At 49.9% G+C, this 20,479-nt stretch overlaps 1 protein-coding gene across 3 annotated transcripts in view; it reads right to left on the bottom strand.

Annotated features, from left to right (window-relative positions):
* PPP1R12C (protein phosphatase 1 regulatory subunit 12C) overlaps positions 1 to 20,479 on the bottom strand; it is a 90,621-nt gene that overhangs the window by 12,351 nt on the left and 57,791 nt on the right. For all 3 annotated transcript variants that reach the window (XR_004540859.1, XM_033960803.1, XM_033960804.1), the window contains exon 14: positions 5,772 to 5,909. Coding sequence is in view for 2 of the 3 variants with exons in the window: in XM_033960803.1 (XP_033816694.1) it covers positions 5,772 to 5,909 (138 nt within the window). In the remaining variant the exon portion in view is untranslated. The remainder of the gene's footprint in view (positions 1 to 5,771; positions 5,910 to 20,479) is intronic.

The following is a 20,479-nucleotide window of genomic DNA, read 5'->3' as shown; positions in this document are numbered from 1 at the left end:
ACACTAAACTGTTCAAAGTTGTTAAAATGCATGTGGATTGTGAAAAATTGTAGGTGGACCTTAGGAAATTGGAAGATTGTGCATCCAAGTGGCAGACGAAATTTAATGTGGACAAATGCAAAGTGATGCGCTTTGGGAAGAATAACCCAAATCACAGTTACTGGATGCTAGGGTCCTCCATGGGGATTAGCGCCCAAGAAAAGGATCTGGGTATCATCGTAGACAATACGATGAAACCTTCTGCCCAATGTGTGGCAGCGGCCAAAAAACTAAACAAGATGCTAGGAATTATTATAAAAGGGATGGTTAACAAGACTAAGAATGTTATAATGCCTCTGTGTTGCTCCATGATGCGACCTCACCTGGTTTATTGTGTTCAATTCTTGTCTCCTTATCTTAAGAAAGATATAGCAGCGCTGAAAAAGGTTCAAAGAAGAGCAACCAAGATGGTAAAGGGGATGGAACTCATCTCGTATGAGGAAAGACTAAAAAGGTTAGGGCTCTTCAGCTTGGAAAAGAAATGGCTGAGGGGAGATATGATTGAAGTCTACAAAATCCTGAGTGCAGTAGAATGGGTACAAGTGGACTGATTTTCCACTCAATGAAGTTACAGGGAAATACTTTTAAAACCAATAGGAGGAAATATTTTTTCACTCGGAGAATAGTTAAGCTCTGGAATGTGTTGCCAGAGGTTGTGGTAAAAGCGGATAGCGTAGCTGGTTTAAAAAAAAATGGTGGTTAAAAAAAAGGTTAGGACAAGTTCCTGGAGGAAAAGTCCATAGTCTGCTATTGAGACAGACATGGGGGAAGCCACTGCATGCCCTGGATCAGCAGCATGGAATGTTGCGACTCTTTGGAGATTCCGCATGGAACGTTGTTACTCTTTGGGGTTCCAGAATCTTGCTACTCTTTGGGGATTTCACATGGAATGCTGCTACTCTTTGGGTTTCTGCCAGGTACTTATGATCTGGATTGGCCACTGTGGAAAGAGGATACTGAGCTAGATGGACCATTGCTCTGGCCCAGTATGGCTGTTGTTATGGCCTAACTGGAAGGGTGTTCAAACTTTTGCACCTGCCCTATTCTTTTTTTTTTTTTTTTTTTTTAATTTATTAGTTTTATACCTTTACAAGAAAATACATCTTTTTTTTTATTATTTTTTTTTTTTTAATTTATTTTTTATTTATTTATTTTTTCATTTAACAAGTGTCATAAATTTACATACAATTATCTTAACAATACACTTGATATTTCTATAATGTATTTTATACATAACATTTCTTATCTTATTTTTCTTATGATTTTATATATCATATAATTGTAATTATTTTTCTTATAAAGTCATATAACATATATATTGTAATGGTTTTATCAATTATTATTATTATTTTTTTTTTTTAATTTTTTGAACCTTTTTCTCTTCCCTTTATTATATTGTTTTCATGTAAGAATATCATCTATTAATAATTTTTTATTTATATTTATAATAAAGAGAATAAATCTCCCTCCTATATCCCTCCCTCCCTTCCTTCTTTAACTATTTTCTTACTATGGGAAAACGAAATTCAATTATTGCAATATTTTGTTAATGGTCCCCAAATCTTTTTGAATTTATCTATATATCCTTTTTGTGTTGCAAATGTATATTCCATTTTATATATATGGCAAACTGAGTTCCACCAAAAATTATAGTTCAATCTGTCATAATTTTTCCAATTATGTGTAATTTGCTGTACTGCTACTCCAGTCATTATAAATAAAAGTTTGTTGTTATTTGATGAAATTTGACTTCGAGCTCTCATTGCAGTACCAAATAGAATTGTATCGTATGTCAAGGCTACAGGATTTTCTAACATCCTATTAATTTGGGGCCAAATTGATTTCCAAAATGTTAATATGAATGGACAATAGAATAAAAGATGATCTAATGTCCCTGCTTCAAGATGACAATGCCAGCATCTATTAGACTTAGAGCTATCAATTCTATGTAAATACATCTTGCTTAGGAAAATACAGCAGGAATAATTGTTCAGATGTTCAAAATCACATTTTACAATAATAAAAGAAAAGGAAATACGGGTATGCTTTCTTAGACCTCAAAAAGCTATTGAGGGGGGGTTAAACAAATAGTTGAGAAGCTAATCAATCATATTACAAAGAATCAAAAGTACCATGAAAGGCCATAACATAACACTCTGCATTCTAAATACTATTAATCACCTATACACCAGCAGCCACCATTTTCTTCAGTTCCAAAAAAGATCGTAACTGCTCTGGTTGAAAGAAGACATACTTAACTTGAGCATATTTCACAATGCATTTGCAGGGATGTGCGAGCAAAAAGGACGCACCCAAAGCCCTGGTATCCTGTCGCATTGCTAAGAAAAGTTTCCGCTTTTCCTGGGTAACCTTTGTTACATCCAGGAACACCCATATCTTTTTACCGTCGAACAATTCTCTAGAGACACGAAAGTAAAGTTTCATAAAAGAGTCAATGTCCTGTTGGAAAATAAATGAAGCTAGAAGTGTCATTCTCTGAGTCATATCTGTAATAGATTCCTCTAATATGGCTGAAATATTATTTAAGTCCAATTGTGGAGTCTGTTCTCCAACCCCCATTACTTCCCTGTTTTTTGGTGAAGAAGGCAAATAATAAACTTTATTCAAAGGAGGAATATTGTCCGTGGAATACTTTAAAATTTCTACTAAGTATTTCTTAAACATATCATAAGCCAATATCCCAGGTACTTTGGGGAAATTCAAAATGCTAACATTCAGCCTTCTATTAAAGTTTTCTATATTTTCAAGTTTACGGTGTAAAGTCATTGAATCTTTAATTGCAGCATTTTTAAAGTCCACAAGGGATTTCACTTCTGTTTTTACTTCCGTGAAGCTATTTTTAGTCTCAGTATTTGATTGTTCCAGTGCCTTGGTTAATTCGTCCATCTTACTAGCCATCATTTGTACCTTTGTAGAAGTCTTCGTTGCCTCAGAGTCCATTTTCTGTAACAGTCCCCAAATCGCTGCTAGTGTCACCTCACCGGAGGGAATAAACTCCCCAACGTTGGTCGCCATCGGCAGAAGCTCATCTGCTCTGGGCGCTTCCCCCCTAAGAGCTCCGTGTGCAACTTCGGCAGCACTTTCCGTTCCTACTGCCAAAGCAGAAGAGTCAGCCGGACAGGGAGGTGGTTCGGTGAAAGGAGGCGAAAGTGAGATCTCGTTTCCGTGTGGGCTAGAGCCTTCTCTACTCTCTCCCACCGCCGGAGTTACATCGCCCTGCTGAATGCAGATACCAGATAACAATTGCTCAATCGTCTGCTGACGAGCTAGGAGCATTGGCGTCTAAGAAGCTGGCGTCTTAATGCTCCCTTTCCTCTTATAGGGCATTTTTTCTTGCGAATATTACTCCCGAAGCAGAGAGAGCATGATCTCAGCGTCTGGTCGATGGCGCCATCTTGGCCTCCCCCCCCCCAATTCATTTTTTAAGTTATGTTTAATCTGTTAGAACTGGCTCTGTTAAAATTGGCTGTCTTTACCTACGAGGCGCCGGGATCCGGTCCACAGCTGCAGGCAAGGGAGAGCTCAAACGACCCGTTCCGGAATTTTGAATTTACCACCGGTAGCGTCTACCAAGAACTATCAAAGCTCAAAGTGAACAAAGCCATGGGACCGGATAAACTACATCCCAGAGTACTTAGGGAGTTGAGAGATGTCCTTGCGGAACTGTTAGCTACGCTCTTCAATCTTTCCCTGAGTACAGGAAGAGTCCCTTTGGACTGGAAAACAGCTAATGTCATTCCGCTGCACAAAAAGGGATGCAGGGCGGAGGCTACAATTACAGACCGGTAAGTCTCACATCGATAGTGTGTAAACTTATGGAAACGTTGATTAAACACAAATTAGATACGATCCTAAATGATGAGAGACTAAGGGATCCCCACCAACATGGATTTACAAAGGGAAGGTCCTACCAATCAATCTGATCAGTTTCTTTGACTGGGTAACAAAAAAGCTAGATATGGGAGAGTCCCTGGATATCGTGTACTTGGACTTTAGTAAGGCTTTTGACAGTGCCCCACACCGTAGGTTATTGAACAAGATGAGTTTGTTGGGATTAGGGGAAACATTGATGGCATGGGTTAAAGATTGGCTCAGCGGCAGACTTTAGAGGGTGGTGGTAAATGGTACTCCCTCCGAAACGTCGGAAGTGATCAGTGGAGTGCCGCAGAGCTCGGTCTTGGGTCCCATCCTATTTAATATCTTTGTACAGGACCTGCCTCATGGACTTCAAGGTAAAATTGCATTATTTGCCGACAACGCTAAACTGTGCAACATAGTGGGCAAAAGCATAATGCCCGACAGTATGACGGTGGACCTACTCTTACTGAAACAATGGTCTGCAACTTGGCAACTGAGTTTTAATGACAAAAAATGTAAAGTTATGCACCTTGGCAGCAGAAATCCAGGCAGAAATTACACTCTGAATGGGGGGACCTTAACAAGAACTGCTGCAGAATGGGACCTAGGAGTAATCATTAGTGAAGATATGAAGACTGCCAATCAAGTAGAGAAAGCTTCATCCAAGACTAGGCAAATGCTGGGTTGCATCCGAAGAAGTTTTGTCAGCCGGAAGCCCAAAGTTGTAATGCCGTTGTACAGGTCCATGGTGAGACCTCATCTGGAATAATGTGTTCAATTTTGGAGGCCACATTATCAAAAGGATGTGCTGAGAATGGAGTTGGTTCAGCGAATGGCCACCAGGATGGTCTCAGGACTCAAGGATATCCCATATGAAGAACATCTAGGTAAGTTGCAGCTATACTCTCTCGAGGAACGCAGAGAGAGGGAAGATATGATAGAGACGTTCAAATATGTAACTGGCCGTATTGAGGTAGAAGAAGATATCTTTTTCCTTAGAGGGCATCCGTTGAAACTCAGGGGTGGGAGATTTCATAGCAACACTAGGAAGTATTTCTTCACTAAAAGGATGGTTGATCATTGGAATGATATTCCACTTCAGGTAATTGAGGCAAGCAATGTGCTCGATTTAAAAAAAAAAAAAAAAAAAAAGGATTAGCATGTGGGTTCACTTCGTGGAAGTGCTTAGGGGGCAGGGTCCTTAGAGTGGGCAGACTTGTTGGGCCAGTGGCCCTTTTCTGCTGTCATATTCTATGTTTCTATCCCAGTCAAGGTACATGGGTTTGTCATGCCACTGGGGCTTGCACTACCAGCAGAGCCTTTTCCAAGGTGGACAGGTTTCAGCAGAGATGTCAGACTAACGATGTGCCACACCCATCTGGGCAGCAGCAGACAGGCAATGTTCGAAGCAGAGGATCACGCAGAAGAAAGGCCCAGCAATCTACTTCTGTATTCTGCCACGAAAACTTGATAATGTTCATCAGGTCGCTAGGACTCGAACACAAGCTGAAGGCACCCAACACATGCATTAATACATGCATTTTAAAGTTTGTGTCAAGTACAGACTGTGCTGGTTTCTCTTATTTTAGGAATTCAGTGATACCCCCAGTTTAAACAGGAGTGCCTAAACTTTTGCATGAAACAGCGCCTCCCTGTGGAGAAGCCTAAAAAATATCAATGGTCCCCCCCCTCCTTCAGCCCTTCAATATTCTCTCACTCTCTGGTAAGTCTTTTAACACTCTCTCCTCCACTAAAGGAAGACAATTGTTGCATCTGAAATTCTCCATCTCCCTCCATTTGCAGCTCAGAATCCAAAGCTCCTCCTAAGAAACCCAACCTGTAGCTGCATTTACCTGTCTCTCTGAAGACAACTCGCCTTCCCACTTGTCTCTTTGGTCATCCACTTTAGCCTTGGTCTCAGAAGCTGCAGAGGGAATGACTGGACGCCCCAGTGTCTTCTCTGCTTCTTTCAAATCTGTGAGGGTGACACCCTGGGAACAGAAAGCAAGATTGATTTTGTTATGGTCGGTTCTTGCAGAGAGCTCCAGCAGCGTTCACAGCACAGTGGCAATGGCAAGCAACCCTGTCGGTGTCCTCACGATAGGTCCAGTGGATCGTTACCTGCCTGTTCGGGATAAGAGGGGTCTCTCAGAGCTCAGCAAGGGAAGAAAATGTTACGAAGTGGATCTCGACATTCTGTGTGTCCGTAATGCTCTGTTATCTTGCCTTTAATGCTCTATTACAGAAATAAGAGGGTACCACGGGTAAAGTGATAAGGGCATTTAAAAGTTCTTTCCTACTCACAAGAAGATGGAAAGAATGATTTTTTTTTTTTAAACCCCAAAGGTTAAGAATGGCTGCCTGTGGCAAAATAACTCTTAGATTGGAATGAAAATTTGGGATGGGAGAAACACCCCACCCCCCACGAAGGGTATATTTATTTTAGTCGCTTTTCTAGCTTGTCCTCCCAAAGGAGCCCAAGAACAGGTTGCAAGTTTATATCCACAGTATGGGATTTGACATACCACTTTTTTATGTGGTTTACACAATCAAAATGGTTTACATGGGGCAATGAAATGTTAAGTGACTTGCCCAGAGTCACAAGGAATCAAACTCAGAACCTCAGGGTGCTGAGACAACTGTTCTAACCACTCGGCCACTCCTCCATTTTTCAACGGTGTGGAAAAAAAACACCGTTTAAAAATGGGCCAAATAAGACCAAGGTTCCAGAAAAATAAGTCCCCTACAGATCCCACCCCCAAAAACTACCCTCTAACAGCCCATCACCCTGAAAATACCTCATCCCTAAAAGGTACTCCCTGCAACTGCCCCAACCTCAAAAGTATCTCCTGCAACTTCCATGCCAAGGTACTTTCTCTGGAAGATCATCTTGGCAGGAAGATGCAGGTAGGGCCTTGCATTTTCTCTAGCTTGAGCTGGCGCTGTGGAAACCAAGTTAGGAAGGGCTGGAGGTGAGGCAACGCAGTGCAAGCCTGGTACCACACTATAACTGACCAGAGTGAAAGTTAGGCTGCAGAGACCTTTGAAGGTAGGAAGGGTACTGAGGGCAGGGTCATGGAGCTGTATGGAGGATGCCTCAGTCAGAGGACAGGCAGAATTAGGTTCTTACCTGCTAATTTTCTTTCTTTTACTCCCTCCAAACTGGCACATAAACTGATGGGTAGCTCACCATGACCAGCAGGTTGAGACTGAAACACAAACTTTTGGTTGCAGTCTCAAGTACAGTCTGACGAATAGCCAAGCAGAACTGTGAACTACAGCTGAGGCACCTCTACAGTAAAAATTTTTGAAGAGGCAGAGGAAAGGACTTGACCTGTCGAGTGTGCACCTCCGAGGTTGGACAGACCCCCAAAAGGGTCCCCCAAGCTCAATCTGGCACCAGAATGGGGACAAGAAGGCCGATTTAAACAAAATCCAGCAGCCCTACACTAACTCAGGGAAGACTGCACAGGCTTATCACCTCCACCTGCTGGAGACTGAGCGCAGACTCAATGTACTTGGGACTGAACAGCCCACTTATGCTACAGCCAAAAGTTTGTGTCTCTATCTCCACCTGCTGGTCATTACCTTTCAGTTGATGTGCCGGTCTGGAGGGATAAGGATAAATTAGGAAATTAGCAGGTAAGAACCTTTCTGTTAGCTTGTAGACCGATATAGTTCCTTACGGATGGGTATTATATTTCACTGCTACCACCAGATGGAGACTGAGATCAAACTTGTATATCAGTACAGCATCCCTGGCCTATACTAATCCAGTCTACCAAATAGCCAAGCAGAACCTAGGAAAATTCTTAACAGAAAACAGTATAACACACTCCGAAGAGGAGTGAAGAAAACAACAAATAATTGAATGAATATCTAAGGAAAAAAATAGAATATGAATGTGATTGTAGTATAGAAATGGGATGGGAAGGGAGGAGGATGGGATATTTTATAATTTGATAAGATATATGGTTAAGAATGTACAAGTGATTGTGTATAATATATTGTATAAAATTGTAAACTTGTTGATTGATGCAAAAATGAATAAAGAAGTTTAAAAAAAAAAAAGAAAACAACAAATACAGTACTTATAAACCACTGTTGGAACATGTGTAGAATATAAACCTGGTAGAGAAAACATCCCCACAGCTCACCAGCTAAGCCAGCTGAGCCATAGCTGTTGTTCTTACTTCTCCCCGGCCCTAGAGAAATACTAGAACCTCGTGTCTGGAGCACAAGGAGAAATTAGGTTCTTACCTGCTAATTTACTTTCTTTTAGCTTCTCCAGACCAGTAGAGGTTAACTTTACGAATGGGTATATATCTAATCATGACCAGCAGGTGGAGACTGAAAACAAAACTTTGGGACAGTATATCCTAGCCCCTCCTCTCTATTTCCCTCAGTCTGCCGAATAGCCAAGCAGAACCAAGAACTGGAAAACAACAGAGAGAAAAAACAATACTCCAAAAGGAGTAACAAATAACATACCCAAAATGCTGTTGGAAAATGCAGAGGAGAAATTCCCGAAGGAAGAATGTCCCCACAGCTCGCCAGCTAAGCCAGCCGAGCCACAGCCGCTGTTCTTCAATTCTCCCCGGCCCTAGAAAAATACTAGAACCCGCAGCAAAAACCAAAAACTGCCCGCGCAACAGCCCCAACAACAACAACAACAGACAGGGTGGGGACCTCTACTGGTCTGGAGAAGCTAAAAGAAAGTAAATTAGCAGGTAAGAACCTAATTTCTCCTTCTTTAGCACTCTCCAGACCAGTAGAGGTTAACTTTACGAATGGGACGTACCAAAGCAGTCCCTCTCACGGGCGGGACCCCCGAAGGGCCGATACCAGTACACGCTCACCGAACACCGCGTCCCGACGCGCCTGCACATCAACCCGATAATGACGAACAAAGGAATGCAAGGAGGACCAAACCGCAGCCTTACAAATATCCACTGGAGGCACGAGCGACGACTCAGCCCAAGAAGCCGCCTGACCCCGAGTGGAATGAGCCTTGAGAAACTCCGGAACAGGCTGCTGTTTCAGAAGATAAGCGGAAGCAATCGTCTCCCTGATCCAGCGCGCAATAGTAGCCTTAGAAGCGCCCGCTCCCCGACGAGGACCCGCCAGGAGGACAAAGAGATGATCGGACTTCCGGAATTCCTGGGTCCGCTGCACATAAGAGCGAAGGACCCGACCGACATCCAACTTGCGCAGCTGCCGTTGCTCAGAAGAGCCCTCCCGACCACCCAAGACCGGGAGAACCACCGATTGATTGACATGAAAAGGAGAAACAACCTTCGGCAGAAAGGAAGGAACAGGCCGCAAGACGACCCGCTCCCTAGAAAACTCCAAGAAGGGAGCCCTACAAGAGAAAGCCTGCAGCTCAGAAACACGCCTAGCAGAAGTAATGGCCACCAAAAAGACCGCCTTCAAAGTAAGGTCCTTCAAAGAACAGTCGTCCAAGGGCTCGAAAGGCGGACGCACCAAAACAGAGAGAACCAGATTAAGATCCCAAGAGGGAACCGAGGGCCGTAGGGGAGGCCTAAGCAACTTGGCCGCCCGCAAAAACCGAATCACATCAGGAAGAGCCGATAAACGCTGACCTGACACCAACCCTCGAAAGGCCGACAGGGCCGCAATATGAACCCGGAGAGAAGACCAAGCCAGGCCTCTATCCAGGCCATCCTGCAAGAACTCCAGAATGTTAGGCAGATAAGCGCGAAAAGAGGTCACTCCCCGCGCCCGACACCATTCCTCAAAGAGACGCCAAACCCGCACATAAGCCCGAGAGGTAGAAAGCCTCCGGGACCCCAACAGTGTAGAGATCACCTTGTCTGAATATCCCTTCTTGCTAAGGCGACCCCTTTCAAGAGCCACGCCGTAAGACAGAAGGGAGACGGGTCGAACATGGGAATGGGACCCTGCATCAGAAGGTCGTCCGAGAGAGGCAGAGGAAGAGGATCCGCTACCAGGTGCCTCACCAGATCCGCATACCACGGACGGCGAGGCCAATCCGGCGCCACCAGCACCACCAAACCCGGATGGTGAACAATGCGAAGAAGCACTCTGCCCACCAGCGGCCAAGGAGGGAACACATACAACAGCCCCTCCGTTGGCCACTGCTGGACCAGAGCATCCAGACCCTCGGCCAGACTGTCCCTGCGACGACTGAAGAAGCGGGGCACTTTGGCGTTGCCACCCGTGGCCATCAGGTCCATCAGGGGCTGCCCCCAAGCCTGCACTATCAACTGAAACGCCTCGGCGCCGAGACACCACTCTCCTGGATCTAGAAAGTGACGACTGAGGAAGTCTGCCTGAACATTTTCTACTCCGGCTATATGAGAGGCCGAGAGGTCCAGCAGATGGGATTCCGCCCAAACCATGAGCAGAGCCGCCTCCTGCGCCACCTGAGTGCTCTTGGTGCCCCCCTGACGATTGACCTAAGCCACCGCCGTGGCATTGTCCGACAGCACTCTGACCGACTTGCCCAGCAACAGGGAGTGGAAAACCAACAGCGCCAGACGGACCGCTCTGGTCTCCAACACGTTGATCGACCAGGCGGCCTCCTCCGCGGACCAGGTGCCCTGAGCTGAGTGACCCAAACACTGAGCCCCCCCAACCCAGGAGACTCGCATCCGTCAGGAGCACCGTCCACTGCGGGAGATCCAGACCCACCCCCTGAACTAGGTGAGGGGTCTGGAGCCACCAACGCAGACTGCAGCGCGCCAAGCCTCGCAGGGGGACCGGAACATCCATCCCGTGCCTCTGGGGAGACCACCTCCGGAGCAGAGCATACTGGAGAGGACGCATGTGGGCCCGCGCCCACCTCACCACGTCCAGGGACGCCGCCATCGACCCCAAGACCTGGAGGAAATCTCGCGCCCGAGGACACCGGGACGCCAAAAGCAGGCGAATCTGAGATTGCAATTTGCTCACCCGGCCCTCTGGGAGGAAGACCCTCCCCAAGGAGGTGTCGAACAGCACCCCTAGGTACTCCAGACGCTGAGCCGGGACCAACCGACTCTTGGAAAGGTTGACCACCCAGCCCAGCGACCGGAGAAACTCCACCACCCGAGCAGTAACCCGGGAGCTTTCCTGCAACGACTTTGCCCGAATTAACCAGTCGTCCAGGTAGGGGTGTACCAGGATGCCCTCCGACCGCAAGGCTGCCGCGACGACCACCATCACCTTGGTGAACGTCCGAGGAGCCGTGGCCAGCCCAAAGGGAAGCGCACAGAACTGAAAGTGCCGACCCAAGATCGCAAAGCGCAGGAAACGCTGATGAGAGGCCCGAATGGGAACATGCAAGTAGGCCTCCGTCAGATCGAGAGAAGTGAGAAACTCCCCCGGCTGAACCGCCAGAATGACCGACCGCAGAGTTTCCATACGGAAAGAGGGAATCTTGAGAGCCCTGTTGACCCCTTTCAAATCGAGGATGGGCCGAAAGGTCCCCTCCTTCTTGGGCACCATAAAGTAAATGGAGTACCTGCCCGTGCCCCACTCCGGAGGGGGCACCGGAACAACTGCCCTGAGATCTAGCAAGCGCTGAAGGGTCTGGCGAAAAGCCTGCGTCTTCCCCGGAGTCTGACATGGAGAAGCGAGGAAAAAATCCGGCAGAGAGCGGGCGAACTCCAGGGCATAACCGTCCCGCACCACCTCCAGGACCCACTGATCGGACGTGATCTCGGCCCATTTGGGGAAAAATTCGCGCAGCCGGGCCCCCACCGGAACCAAAGGGGGCGCCGGCAAGGCGTCATTGTGCAGGACGGGAAGCGGGGGAACCGGCGGAGGGATTCCCTGCCCCCCGACGGGCCCCCCGAAAGGGCTGCATGCGCTGGAAGAACCGACCCCGGGAAAATCCCGGAGACTGGAAAGAAGCAGCCCCACGCCCAGGGCGATACTTGCGAAAATCCCGCAAACGCCCCCGGGCCGCACCCCCCCGAGACGCCGGACGGGCACGGTCCTCCGGCAGACGGGGAACTTTCAAGTCCGACAAAGTCTGAATCAACTTATCCAAGTCCTCTCCAAACAAAAACGACCCCCGAAAGGGAAATTTAGTAAGCTTAGCTTTGGACGCAGCATCCGCCGCCCAAGCGCGCAGCCACAACACACGCCTTGCGGCCACGCCAAAAGCCATAGACTTAGCCGAGATCCGCACCAAGTCATATAGAGCATCTGAGAGGAATGAGGCCGCCATCTCAATCTTCGCTACCTCCTGATCCACCAGAGACCAGTCGTCAGACTCTCGATCCAAGACCCGCTCCGCCCACCGAAACACGGCGCGAGCCACCAGTCCCCCACAAATAGCCGCCTGGACCCCAAAGGCAGAGACCTGAAAATTTTGCTTAAGGATGCTCTCCAATTTGCGCTCCTCAGAGTCCCGCAAGGCAGAACCGCCCTCAACAGGCACGGTATGCCGCTTGGAAATTGCCGAGACCACCGCATCCACGACTGGCGAAGCTAACGTAGCCCGATCCCCTTCCGGAATGGGATACAGGCGAGCCATGCTGCGCGCCAGCCGAACCGGCGTCTCCGGCGTTTTCCACTGCTCCAGAATAATATCCCGAATATCCTGATGCATAGGAAAAGAGCGGGAAACGGAACGGATCCCCCGTAACAGGGGGTCCCCCACACGCGGAGTCTCCGGCGGCGCGTCCTCAAAACGCAAAACCGAAGAAACCTGCTGAATAAGGTCAGGCAGCTCATCTTTCTGAAAAAGGCGCACCACGGACGCCTCGTCACTGGAGAACGGGAAATCCGACAACCCGCCGCCAGCTTCCGTCCCCTCCAGAGAGTCCTGGAACTCCTCAGAAGGGTCCAGGTCCTCCTCCAGACCGACCCGTTCCTCCGACCACAAATTCTCGTCCCACGACACCCGCGGACGCTTGGACAAGGGAGGCGGTGGAGGGGACGTCACGCCAGACGAAAGAGGCAAAGCCGCAGGGAGCGCGGAGGAAAACCCACCCCCCGAAACCCCCTGGGCGCAACCAGGACCCCCAGCCGCCTGAAAATAGGCTCTGCATAAAGAAAAGAAAAATTCAGGAGAAAAAACCCCCCAAGGGTCCCAAGGGACTCCCTGCCACAGCAGGGGACCCAGCAGAACCTTGCCCCTGCATAGTCAAAACAGGGGGAAGGTCACCTGAGGTGGAAGACAAAATGGAGGGGCCAGACAGAGAAGATGGCGGTTTTCCCGCCAAAAAAGCTCCCTCCATAGCCTGAAGCGGCTGAGAAACCTGAATAGTCTCAGCCGCTAAAGCAGGCAAGCCGGCATCAGCTGTCAAAAAATCAGCTGAGAGGGAATCCTTCGGGGAATCCCTCCGTGGGCGGTTGTGGAAGACCGGGCTTCCCCACTGCTCCAAGCCGACTCGCGAGGCACCATCGGCGGGGAGCTCTGGGCGCCTGCAGCCGCTGCCGACGGAGCTCCACCACCTCACCGACCCAAACCGCCGAGTTCAGGCCGGCCGCGAGTGCCTCGCGGCTGGACTAAAATTGTGTCCTACTCCCCCGGAGAAGGGCACAATTGCTCCATACGCGACCTAGCTATAAAAAAGTGCTGGTTACATGAAAAAATACAGTAAAATACAGTTTTCTTAAAGGGAAACAACCCTTCAGACCAGCACTACCTCAGGATTTTTTTTTTTTTTTTTTTTTTTTTTTTTTTTTACAGAACAGACTCCACAGGCTCTCGAAGCAATATGCCTTGCTTGACTTAGGGGGCAAGGCTTACTGCTGAGGCTCCTCTAAAAAAATGTGGGGAGGTGGAGGAAGCGGGGGGAGGGACCCCGCTCGTGACCCGCCGGGTTTGACACCCCCGAGGTCGGACGAACCCCCAAACAGAGTCCGCCCAAGCTCCGTCCGGCTAAAAACAGGGACAATAACCCCCCTAAACAAATTCCAACAGCCCTACCAAGAGAGATGGGTACAGATCACATCAACACCTGCTGGAGACTGAAAGAAGACTGAGGGAAATAGAGAGGAGGGGCTAGGATATACTGTCCCAAAGTTTTGTTTTCAGTCTCCACCTGCTGGTCATGATTAGATATATACCCATTCGTAAAGTTAACCTCTACTGGTCTGGAGAGTGCTAAAGAATGAGCACTTTTTCCCTTTAATAGGGAAAAGGACCTGGGTGTACTGATAGATAGGACCCTGAAACCGTTGGCACAATGCGCGGCAGTGGCAAAAAAAGCAAACAGAATGTTAGACATGATAAAGAAAGGAATCACGAGTAGATCGGAGAGAGTTATAATGCCGCTTTATAGGGTAATGGTCAGACCACACTTGGAATACTGCGTCCAACATTGGTCTCCCAACCTAAAGAAGGATATAAAACTGCTGGAGAGGGTACAGAGACGAGCAACGAAGCTAATAAAAGGTATGGAGAACTTGGAATACGAGGAACGACTTAAGAGACTGGGATTGTTCTCCCTTGAGAAAGGAGACTGCGAGGGGATATGATCGAGACTTTCAAAATATTCTATTGTCCCTGTATCATGGCATTTTGGAAATCAATTTGGTCTCAAATTAATTGTTTATTAGAAAAACATGTAGCATTATAATATGATACAATAATGTTCGGCATGTCAATGAGAACAAAAAATCAAATTTCATCAAGCAATAAGGAGAAATTAGGTTCTTACCTGCTAATTTACTTTCTTTTAGCTTCTCCAGACCAGTAGAGGTTAATCTTTACAAATGGGTATATATCCAATCATGACCAGCAGGTGGAGACTGAAAACAAAACTGTGGGACAGTATATAATATACTCCCTTCTCTATTTACCTCAGTCTGCCGAATAGCCAAGCAGAACCAAGAGCTGGAAAACCGAAAGAAAACAATACTCCGAACAGGAGTAAGAACTAACATACCCAAATGCTGTTGGAAAATGCAGAGGAGAAATACCAGAAGGAAAAATGTCCCCACAGCTCGCCAGCTAAGCCAGCCGAGCCACAGCCGCTGTTCTTTAATTCTCCCCGGCCCTAGAAAAATACTAGAAACCGCAGCAAAAAACAAAAACTGCCCGTGAAACAGCCCTAACAACAACAACAACAGACAGGGTGGGGACCTCTACTGGTCTGGAGAAGCTAAAAGAAAGTAAATTAGCAGGTAAGAACCTAATTTCTCCTTCTTTAGCACTCTCCAGACCAGTAGAGGTTAATCTTTACAAATGGGACGTACCAAAGCAGTCCCTCTCACGGGCGGGAACCCCGCAGGGCCGATACCAGAACACGCTCACCGAACACCGCGTCCTGACGCGTCTGAACATGTACCCGATAATGTCTAACAAAGGAATGCAAGGAGGACCAAACCGCAGCCTTACAAATATCCACTGGAGGCACGAGCAACGACTCAGCCCAAGAAGCTGCCTGACCCCGAGTGGAATGAGCCTTGAGAAACCCCGGAACGGGCTTCTGTCTCAGAAGATAAGCGGAAGCAATCGTCTCCTTGATCCAGTGTGCAATAGTAGCCTTAGAAGCGCCAGCCCCCCGACGAGGACCCGCCAAAAGGACAAAGAGATGATCGGATTTCCGGACTTCCTGGGTCCGCTGCACATAAGAGCGAAGGACCCGACCGACATCCAACTTGTGCAGCTGCAGTTGCTCAGAAGAGCCCTCCCGACTACCCAAGACTGGGAGGACCACCGATTGATTGACATGAAAAGGAGAAACTACTTTCGGCAGAAAGGAAGGAACAGGCCGCAAGACAACCCGCTCCCTAGTAAACTCCAAGAAGGGAGCCCTACAAGAGAAAGCCTGTAGCTCAGAAATACGCCTAGCGGAAGTAATGGCCACCAAAAAGACCGCCTCCAGAGTAAGGTCCTTCAAAGAGCAGCCGGCCAACGGCTCGAAAGGCGAGCGCACCAAAACAGAGAGAACCAGTTTGAGATCCCAAGATGGAACAGAGGGCCATATGGAATGGCCGACAAACGCTGACCTGTCACCAACACTCGAAAAGCCGACAGGGCCGCAAGTTGAACCCGGAGAGAAGACCAAGCCAGGCCTCTATCCAGGCTATCCTGCAAGAACTCTAGAATGGTAGGCAGGGAAGCGCGAAAAGAGACCACTCCCCGCGCCCGGCACCACCCCTCAAAGAGACGCCAAACCCGCATATAAGCCCGAGAGGTAGAAAGCCTCCGGGACCCCAAGGAGTGTAGAGATCACCTTATCTGAATATCCCTTCTTACTAAGGCGACCCCTTTCAAGAGCCAAGCCGTAAGACAGAAGGGAAATGGGTCGAACATGGGAATGGGACCCTGCGTCAGAAGATCGTCCAAGAGAGGCAGAGGAAGAGGATCCGCCACCAGATGCCTCACCAGATCCGCGTATCACGGACGTCGAGGCCAATCCGGAGCCACCAGAACCACCAGACCCGGATGGTGAACAATGCGAAGAAGTACTCTGCCCACTAATGGCCAAGGAGGGAACACATACAACAACCCCTCTGTTGGCCATGGTTGGACCACAGCATCCAGACCCTTGGCCAGACTGTCCCTGCGACGACTGAAGAAGCGGGGCACTTTGGCGTTGCTACTCATGGCCATCAGGTCCAGCAGGGGCCGCCCCCAAGCCTGCACTATTAACTGAAAAGCCACGGAGCCGAGACACCACTCTCCTGGATCCAAGAAGTGACGACTGAGGAAGCCCCCCTGAACATTTTCTACCCCGGCAATATGAGAGGCCGAGAGGTCCAGAAGATGGGACTCCGCCCAAATCATGAGCCGAGCCGCCTCCTGCGCCACCTGAGTGCTCTTGGTGCCCCCCTGACGATTGACATAAGCCACCGCCATGGCATTGTCCGACAGGACTCTGACCAACTTGCCCAACAAAAGGGAATGGAAAGCTAACAGCGCCAGACGGACCGCTCTGGTCTCCAACACGTTGATCGACCAGGAGGCCTCCTCCGTGGACCAGGTGCCCTGAGCTGAGTGACCCAAACACTGAGCCCCCCAACCGAGGAGACTCGCATCCGTAAGGAGCACCGTCCACTGCGGGAGATCCAGACCCACCCCTTGAACCAGGTGAGGGGTCCAGAGCCACCAACGCAGACTGCAGCGCGCCATGCCTCGCAGGGGGACAGGAACATCCAAACCGTGCCTCTGGGGTGACCACCTCCGGAGCAGAGCATAGTGAAGAGGACGCATGTGGGCCCGCGCCCACCTCACCACGTCCAGGGACGCTGCCATCGACCCCAAGACTTGGAGGAAATCTCGCGCCCGAGGACACCGGGACGCCAAAAGAAGGCGAATCTGAGATTGCAATTTGCTTACCCGGGCCTCTGGAAGGAAGACCTTCCCCAAGGAGGTGTCTAACAGAACCCCAAGGTACTCCAGACGCTGAGCCGGGACCAACCGACTCTTGGAAAGGTTGACCACCCAGCCCAGCGACCTGAGAAACTCCACCACCCAAGCCGTAACCCAGGAGCTCTCCTGCAACGACTTTGCCCGAATCAACCAGTCGTCCAGGTAGGGGTGCACCAGCAAGGCCGCCGCGACGACCACCATCACCTTGGTGAACGTCCGGGGAGCCGTGGCCAGACCAAAGGGAAGCGCACAGAACTGATAGTGCCGACCCAAGATCGCAAAGCGAAGGAAGCGCTGATGAGAGGCCCGAATGGGAACATGCAAGTAGGCCTCCGTCAGATCGAGAGAAGTGAGAAACTCCCCCGGCTGAACCGCCAGAATGACCGACCGCAGAGTTTCCATGCGAAAAGAGGGAATCTTGAGAGCCCTGTTGACCCCCTTCAAATCCAGGATGGGCCGAAAAGTCCCCTCCTTCTTGGGCACCACAAAGTAAATTGAGTACCTGCCGGTGCCCCACTCCGGAGGGGGCACTGGAACAACTGCCTTGAGATCTAGCAAGCGCTGAAGGGTCTGGCGAAAAGCCTGCGTCTTCCAAGGAGCCTGACATGGAGAGGCTAGGAAAAGGTCCGGCAGAGAGCGGGCGAACTCCAGGGCATAACCGTCTCGCACCACCTCCAGGACCCACCGATCGGACGTGATCTCGGCCCATTTGGGAAAAAATTCACGCAGCCGGGCCCCCACCGGAACCAAAGGGGGCGCCGGCAAGGAGTCATTGTGCAGGACGGGAAGCGGGGGAACCGGCAGAGGGATTCCCTGCCCAATGGGCCCCCCGAAAGGGCTGCATGTGCTGGAAAAACCGACCCCGGGAAAACCCTGGAGCCGGGAAAGAAGCAGCCCCACGCCCAGGGCGATACTTGCGGAACTCCCGCAAACGCCCCCGGGCAGTGCCACCCCGAGACGCCGGGCGGGCACGGTCCTCAGGCAGACGGGGCACCTTTGAGTCCGTCAGAGTCTGAAGCAACTTATCTAATTCCTCCCCAAACACAAAAGACCCCCGGAAGGGAAATTTAGTAAGTTTAGCTTTGGACGCAGCATCCGCCGACCAAGCGCGAAGCCACAAAATACGCCGCGCGGCCACGCCAAAGGCCATAGACTTAGCCGAGATCCGCACCAAGTCATAAAGAGCATCCGAGAGGAACGAGGCAGCCATCTCAATCTTCGCCACCTCCTGATCCACCAAAGACCAGTCATTTGACTCCCGATCCAGGACACGCTCAGCCCACCGAAACACGGCGCGAGCCACCAGCCCCCCACAAATAGCCGTCTGGACCCCAAAGGCAGAGACCTGAAAATTTTGCTTAAGAATGATCTCCAACTTGTGCTCCTCAGAGTCCTGCAAGGCAGAACCGCCCTCAACAGGCACGGTATGCCGCTTAGAAATCGCCGAGACCACCGCGTCTACGACTGGTGACGTTAAAGTAGCCCGATCCCCCTCTGGGATGGGATACAAACGAGCCATGACGCGCGCCAAACGAAACGGCGCCTCCGGCTTTTTCCACTGCTCCAGTACAATATCCCGAATATCCTGATGCATGGGAAACGGTACGGATCCCCCGAAGCAGAGGGTCCCCCACACGCGGAGTCTCTGGCGGCGCATCCTCAAAACGCAACACCGAAGAAACCTGTTGAATCAGGTCCGGTAGCTCATCTCTCTGAAAAAGGCGCACCACGGATGCCTCTTCGCCGGAGGACGGGAAACCCGACAACCCGCCGCCAGCGGCCGTCCCCTCCAGAGGGTCCTGGAAATCCTCAAAAGGGTCCAGGTCCTCATCCAGACCGACACGCTCCTCAGCCCATAAATCCTCGTCCCAAGACACCCGCGGACGCTTGGACGAGGGAGGAGGAGGAGGGGACGCCACAACAGACGAGAGAGGCAAAGCCGCAGGGAGCGCGGAGGAAACCCCACGCCCCGAAACCCCCATCCGGGACCCCCAGCCACCTAAAAATAGGCTCTGCAGAAAGAAAAAAAGAAATCAGGGGAAAACCCCCCCCCGGGGGTCCCAAGGGACTCCCTGCCATAGCAGGGGACCCAGCAGAAACCTGCCCCTGTTTTTCCAATACAGGGGGAAGGTCACCTGAGGTGGAAGACAAAATGGAGGGGCCAGAATGTGAAAATGGCGACTTTCCCGCCAAAAATGCTCCCTCCATAGCCTGTAGCGGCTGAGAAGCCTGAACAGTCCCAGCCGCTAAAACAGGCAAGTCGGCATCAGCTGTCAAAAAATCAGCTGAGAGGGAATCCTTCGGGGAATCCCTCCGTGGGCGGTTGGGGAAGACCGGGCTTCCCCACTGCTCCCAGCCGACTCGCGAGGCACCATCGGTGGGGCGCTCTGGGCGCCTGCAGTCGCTGCCGACGGAGCTCCACCACCTCACCGGCCCAAACTACCGAGTTCAGTGCGGCCGCGAGTGCCTCGCGGCTGGATCGAATTGTGTCCCACTCCCCCGGAGAAGGGCACAATTGCTCCATACGTGACCTAGCTAGAAACAAAGTGCCAGTTAGATGAAAAAATACTGTAAAAAACAGCAAACTGACAGGGAAGCAACCCTGCAGACTGGCACTACCTCAGGATTTTTTTTTTTTTTACAGAACAGACTCCACAGGCTCTCAAAGCAATATGCCTTGCTTGATTTAGGGGGCAAGGCTTACTGCTGAGGCTCCTCTAAAAAAATGTGGGGAGGTGGAGGAAGTGGGGGGAGGGACCCCGCTCGAGACCCGCCGGGTTTGACACCCCCGAGGTCGGACAGACCCCCAAACAGGGCCCGCCCAAGCTCCGTCCGGCCAAAAACAGGGACTAGAAACCCCCTAAACAAGTTCCAACAGCCCTACCAAGGGAGATGGGTACAGATCACTCAACACCTGCTGGAGACTGAAAGAAGACTGAGGTAAATAGAGAAAGGAGTATATTATATACTGTCCCACAGTTTTGTTTTCAGTCTCCACCTGCTGGTCATGATTGGATATATACCCATTTGTAAAGATTAACCTCTACTGGTCTGGAGAGTGCTAAAGAATAAACTTTTATTGATCATGACAGGAGTCGCCATACAACTTATTACCAGTAATTGGAAAAATTACAGTAGACTTAACTATACCTTCTGGTGGAATTCGTTGTGCCACATTTACAAAATGAAAAGAACAATTGCCATACAAAGAGGGAATTATAATAATTTTAAAAAGATTTGGGGGCCATTGACAAATTATTG

The sequence above is a fragment of the Geotrypetes seraphini genome, chromosome 10 (genome assembly GCF_902459505.1).
Source record: "Geotrypetes seraphini chromosome 10, aGeoSer1.1, whole genome shotgun sequence".
NCBI classification, from domain to species: Eukaryota; Metazoa; Chordata; class Amphibia; order Gymnophiona; family Dermophiidae; genus Geotrypetes; species Geotrypetes seraphini.
Note: the sequence above shows the minus strand (reverse complement) of the source record. Positions and strands in the feature narration are given on the sequence as shown.